Raw genomic sequence first — 6000 nt, 5'->3', positions numbered from 1 at the left:
GAACATGCATTTTAAATATTTAATCAAATAAACTATATTTTATAAAAAAAAAACTTGAACTGCGGGGATAGCATGTGTTCTCGAGCATTCGCATTAAGGTAGAGGACTCCTCACCCGGTCCAAGAAAACCCCGAACCTCATACCCCACCTGCAAACAGGAGCCCGTTACTTTATGAGTGTGCTGGTGCCACAAATCTGTACTTTGAGTAAGACGGGGGCAGACGAGGAAATTTTTTTTTTACCTCCGCCACTACAATTTGCTCTCGTGATGGATCTAATCCAGACCACGACACGAGAGTGCCACCCGAAATGCTTGACCGGCCGATCTAGCATAGCAAGTTCATCGATGCTCAGTTCGGAAAGCAGAAATATCTCAGAAATGTAATAAGATCTGGTGCAATTTCAACAGTGGTATTTCGCAAAATTCCTACTTGTCGGACAGGCCATAATCCATTCTTCATTGGTAAATCTAGCAATTACGAACACAAGCTACTGCTCCCAAATACACCCGTCACTACGTCAGTCAAAAACGAGCGCGTGCTCTCCGGACCCACCGCTCTGCCCCACCCCGTCATTCCAGAATCTATTTCAGCCAATGAATGGGCTTGGACCGAGCAGAGCACTGCAAGGGCTCTCCGTTCCGTTCTCCCGTGCGCGCCATCACCACCGTCGCCATGGCGTCGCCGCCCAAGACTACCAAGAAGCACCACGCGCGCCTCAACAACCCGTTCCCGCGCGCCGTCCCGACGGCCGCCATCCGCGACGGCGACGCGGCGCCGCGCCTCTCGTTCGCGACGACCTCCAAGCTCGCCCACGCGCACGACTTCCCTGTGGGGACCCGGTTCCGCCTCCGCTGGGACCCGTCCCGCGGCGGCGAGGTCTCGCTGTCTAGGGTTCCTCCTCCTCCAGGCGACGGCGGTGACGGCGCGGCGGCGCGCCGCGCGATGTGGGAGACCGTCCCCGGCGTGGCGTTCCTCTCCGCGGCCTCCGCCGCCACCGAGGCCGACGAGTGCCGCGGCTCCTTCGCGCTCCGCGACGGCCGCGCCCGCCTCGTCCCCGATCGCCAGCACGTCGACAGGATCAAGGCTTCCTACCGCTGCGACGCCGCCGAGGCAGGCCCAGGCGGCGCCGACCTGCTGCGCGCAGCCGCGTTCGAGCCGTCCGACGCGACGCGGTTCCCGGTGCTGGTAATGACCGGGCTCGTGTCCGCCAAGAAGGCGGGAGCGTCGCCGTCGCCGTGCACCTGCTGCGGGCTGCGCGCAGCAGGTCGCCGCGCCCGGAGCGCGGCGGCGGCGGGGAGGCCGGTGCTCTCGGCGCGGTACTGGATCGTTCTCGAGGAGAAGAACGACACGCAGGTCGCGTTCAGCGTCAAGATCGGCGACTACCAATGGACGTGCGGGCACGCCGCTGACCCTGCCAAGTCGACCCCGGCGACGGCGACGACCACGACGGGCCCGAGGCTCCATCGGCCCAGCCTGCGCCTTCGTCTGTCGGGGCGCGTCCAGCGAGGCACGAGCAAGAAGACGAGGCTGGCCCCGACCCCGAGCCGCGAGGAGGCGTCGGCGGCGCTCCTGCCAGGTCCCGAGAGGGCGGAGGAGCGGCGGCCGGAGGAGTTCAACCGCGTGTTCCTGACGTACACGAGCAGCCGCGACGAGCGGTTCTTCGGGTTCGGCGAGCAGTTCAGCCGCGTGGAGTTCAAGGGGAAGCGGGTGCCGGTGCTGGTGCAGGAGCAGGGGATCGGCAGGGGAGACCAGCCCATCACTTTTGCCGCCAACCTCGTCAGTTACAGGTGTGATTCTTTTCTTTTTCCATGGCTCGTTGTAGCTTACCACACCAAACTTTGGAAAATTCAATTAGAGCCCTTTGTTTCTTATTAGTGTTAAAAGAAAATTCAAACTTTAAGATTAAACGCTAGTACATTAGTTGGACTTCTCTGCATGTACGGTCTGCAAAAATATCCACGCAATTTCTAGGAGCATTTCTAAGAAATTAGCAAAAAAAAAAGACTAGTCAAATTTACTGACTTAGCTACTTTTAAAATATATTTGATAAAAATACTAGAGTATTATAACACACTCTGCAAAACCAAGAGACTGTATAGCTAGTGAGGTAGACTATCCAAAAGTAGAAACCGAATAAGGTGAGATGGAGAGCTACTAAATTTGGATAGTCATTTATAGAGTCAGTTAGAGACTTTTTTTTTAATAATAGCTAAATTTATATTTAGAAAATAATTTGGCTAACCTCTTAGAGATGCTTAGCCCTTTTCGCAAAGAAGGATAGCTATGCAAGTCAAGGCCTGGACCAGGCTGCAAGCACGGGTGGGCAGATATGTCTCACAAATTGAGCTTATCCTGTTATCTTGGTCTTGCCACTTTATTGCAGCCATTGATGAACCTGCAACGTATAAGGATTTATGATCCGGCCTCGTTTGCTTGAACTTATCAGCCATGGTAAAATATTTTTCTCTCACAACAAATCAGCGAATGGTACTTTTCAGCGAAGCGAACGTGGCCGAAAACAACAAGACCGATAGTGTGTGGCTTTGAAACGAACCGAACTGTGATCTTTTTTAAAAAACTTTTACTAGCGTGAAGTGGAAACTGGAAACTCATCACATCGACAACGATTGCCCCAGTTTCTTGTGCGTGTGTGCTTGGGATTCTGTACCTTTATAGCAGTATACTTATCTACGGGAAGGGAAAACATGAGGAAAGAAACGTTCTCTTTTCGTTTTCGACAAAAGCGCACTAGTGCGGTTGTGTATTTCTCAAATGTAGAATGCCTGTCCTGACTGTTTTCCCCCCAGATAATGGAGTGGCATTATTCCGGACTCTGCAGTATTTTTGGTTATTACAGTAGGATTCAATTCAACTGGTGCCAACTTTTTGTTTGACTTTATTTGGAGATGATTTAGTGTGTCCTTGTTGGTGGTTTTCTGTAGGTCAGGAGGAAACTGGAGCACGACATATGCTCCCTCTCCATTCTACATGACCTCAAAGATGAGATCTTTGTACCTTGAAGGATACGACTACTCCATCTTTGACCTGACGAGACCAGACAGAGTGCAGATTCAGGTAGGCAGCCGTTCAACAGGACAACGAATCTACGTACAAAGCATCAATTTCTTTCCACACAACCAGTTTGAAAACATTGTGCAGTTGAGGAGGCTCATCCAGTACTTCCACTCTTGATTTTGCTTTCTCTTCAGATTTATGGCAATTCAGTCCAGGGACGGATACTAGACGGCGACTCACCGACGGAGCTGCTCACCAGCTACACGGAGTCAACCGGACGGCCGCCGGTTCTTCCCAGGTGGATCACGTCCGGTGCCGTTGTCGGCATGCAGGGTGGCACAGACACCGTCCGCAGGGTTTGGGACCAGCTCAAGGACTACGATGTCCCAGTCTCTGCATTCTGGCTACAGGTCTGATGAGAAACTGACGGTTCATGATATGCTCGGTGCCTGACTGACGCACCCTGAACTGGCTCTGAACTGCTTGCTGCACGTTGGCTTGCTGGTCTCTGCAGGATTGGGTTGGCCAGAGGAAGACGGCGATCGGATCCCAGCTCTGGTGGAACTGGGAGCTTGATGATGCTCATTACAGTGGATGGAAGGATCTTGTAGTTGACCTTCGCAGCCACGGCATCAGGACCATGACTTACTGCAACCCTTGCCTTGTGCCGGTACGTTCGTTCGCCGATCATTCCAGAGAGGCTAGTGTGCTTGCAAGGTGTTCTGAATTTTGTTTGAAGAAAACGTTGGCTTGTTCTTGTTCAGATGGATGAGAAGCCCAACACGAAGAGGCACCTGTTCGAGGAAGCCAAGAGGCTGGGCATCCTGGTGAGGGACGAGGCCGGCGAGCCGTACATGATGCCCAACACGGCGTTCGACGTCGCGATGCTCGACTTCACCAACCCGGAGGCGCACGCCTGGTTCAAGAGCACCGTCCTGCGGGGGATGGTGGACCACGGCGTCAGCGGCTGGATGGCTGACTTCGGCGAGGGCCTGCCTCTGGACGCGCGGCTGCACTCCGGCGAGGACCCCGTCGCCGCGCACAACCGGTACCCGGAGCTGTGGGCGCGCGTCAATCGCGAGTTCGCCGATGAGTGGAAAGCCAGCCGCCGCAGTGCCGCGGAGACGGCGGCGGAGGGCGGCGACGACGACGACGGCCTGGTGTTCTTCGTGCGGTCGGGGTTCCGGGAGAGCTCCCGCTGGGCGATGCTGTTCTGGGAGGGCGACCAGATGGTGAGCTGGCAGGCGAACGACGGCATCAAGAGCAGCGTGGTGGGCCTGCTAAGCGGCGGCCTCTCGGGGTTCCCGCTCAACCACAGCGACGCCGGCGGCTACTGCACGGTCGACCTGCCGCCGTTCCTGCGCTACCGCCGCAGCGAGGAGCTCCTGCTGCGCTGGATGGAGGTGAACGCCTTCACGGTGGTGTTCCGCACCCACGAGGGGAACAGGCCGGGCTCCAACTGCCAGTTCTACTCCAGCGGCCGGACGCTGGCGCACTTCGCGCGCTGCGCCAAGATGTACAAGGCCTGGGAGTTCTACCGCGCGCGGCTCGTCGGGGAGGCCGCGCGCACGGGGCTCCCCGTGGCGCGCCACCTGTTCCTGCACTACCCGGCGGACGAGCGCGTGCAGGCGCTCACGTACCAGCAGTTCCTTGTCGGGACGGAGATGCTGGTGGTGCCGGTGATGGACAAGGGGCGGACCGCGGTCACCGCCTACTTCCCGGCCGGCGCTGGGGCGTGGAGGCACGTGTGGAGCGGCGACGAGTACGGAGCCGGGGTGCAGGGCGGGTTCGAGGCCCAGGTGGAGGCCCGGGTCGGGTACCCGGCCGTATTCGTCAGGGCTGGGTCGCCCGTCGGGGAAAGATTTGTAAGCAACTTGAGAGATCTCAAGCTGTTGTAATTTGGGTCAACTGTAGAGTAGTAGTAGATTGCTAGTTTGTTCACATTTCACAGGGTAAAGAGGACTAGTGATTTGCGCGCGCCCATACGCGCGAGTGATGACAGTGGTTCTATCTGGCAAATGGAATAACCTTGTCGTAGAAAGCATGTACTCCGTGCATGGTTGCTTGGCCTACAGCCATTTCTCCAGGGGAGCAGTAACAAAAGAGAAGAAAAATACATATAGTTAGCTTGGCAACAAAAGAAGGGCGTAGATGAGCAACACTATTCAACAGTCGCTGGGGCATCTGTTCTCTTGGTCGAAGTCTGCTTTTGTTTGGGAAGCATGGCGCTGTCCAAAGACTGGATCTTCAAGAAGAGTCAACAACTCACTACGGAGGTTTACCAAGGACTGATAGCCTGCAGAGAATCGATGCAGCATCTAGCTTGCTGGCAACAGAAGGGACTTTTTTAGGTGGTTTTCAGCGACAGTAAGCAGTGGAAGGGGGTCGGACTTTCCTGACAGACTGAATCAAAGGTGGTCATGAAGCATTGAAGCCAAGGAGTGCTGCATCTCTTGCCTTGATGCTGTTCTTCAGTTTAGTCGCCTTATCTTCAAACAACATGGACCATGAGCTAGAGCAGAAAAGGTCTTCTCTGAGTTGAGAAACATGTGCAGCATTGTAGTCATCAATTTTCACCAGTTTTTTCGTTTTCAAGGTAATTTAGTCCAGAAAATCTTTTGTTTCCTTGTCATAGGATTCTCTAGCCAGTATATTGCCAATCAGTAAAGCTGATGGTCCTGCAAATGGAGACTTATTATCACAAATAGCAGTGGCAAAAAAGCTAGCTACACTACATTCTGATAATTACTCTTGAAGCTCAGAGAAGATAGCAGACATGTCAGGTTATATAAAGAAAATAAAAACAACTGATAAACCTTCATACGAAATGCAGGTCCTCTGTACACAGTAAACCAGAAGATGTAGCTAATCTAGGAGTAAGCTAACAATGGCACAAACAATAGTATAAAATAAATATTATTGGCATAAAAATAACCAAATCCATCCAATGTAACCATTCCCCACTGCAGCAAACAAAAACTAA

General features: G+C 54.0%; 1 protein-coding gene across 1 annotated transcript; it reads left to right on the top strand.

Moving 5' to 3' along the window:
* Positions 1 to 599: 599 nt before the first annotated feature.
* Positions 600 to 5363, top strand: LOC136449805 (uncharacterized). The gene is made up of 5 exons (XM_066450002.1): positions 600 to 1789; positions 2945 to 3077; positions 3212 to 3427; positions 3532 to 3687; positions 3782 to 5363. Exons 1-5 carry the CDS (start codon positions 600 to 602, stop codon positions 4913 to 4915), a joined length of 2829 nt encoding a protein of 942 aa, XP_066306099.1. The 3' UTR covers positions 4916 to 5363.
* The last annotated feature ends 637 nt before the right edge of the window (positions 5364 to 6000 follow it).

This window comes from Miscanthus floridulus, chromosome 5 (genome assembly GCF_019320115.1).
Source record: "Miscanthus floridulus cultivar M001 chromosome 5, ASM1932011v1, whole genome shotgun sequence".
Lineage (NCBI taxonomy): Eukaryota > Viridiplantae > Streptophyta > Magnoliopsida > Poales > Poaceae > Miscanthus > Miscanthus floridulus.
The sequence above is the reverse complement of the archived record's forward strand: the minus strand, read 5'-3'. Positions and strand labels throughout refer to the sequence as shown.

Excerpts from the sequence above, each read along its gene's own strand:
- LOC136449805 (XM_066450002.1), top strand. The coding sequence starts at position 600 with ATGGGCTTGGACCGAGCAGAGCACTGCAAGGGCTCTCCGTTCCGTTCT. Across the intron at positions 3,078-3,211 it reads CAGACAGAGTGCAGATTCAG|ATTTATGGCAATTCAGTCCA; the intron begins GTAGGCAGCCGT and ends CTTTCTCTTCAG. Across the intron at positions 3,428-3,531 it reads TCTCTGCATTCTGGCTACAG|GATTGGGTTGGCCAGAGGAA; the intron begins GTCTGATGAGAA and ends TGGTCTCTGCAG.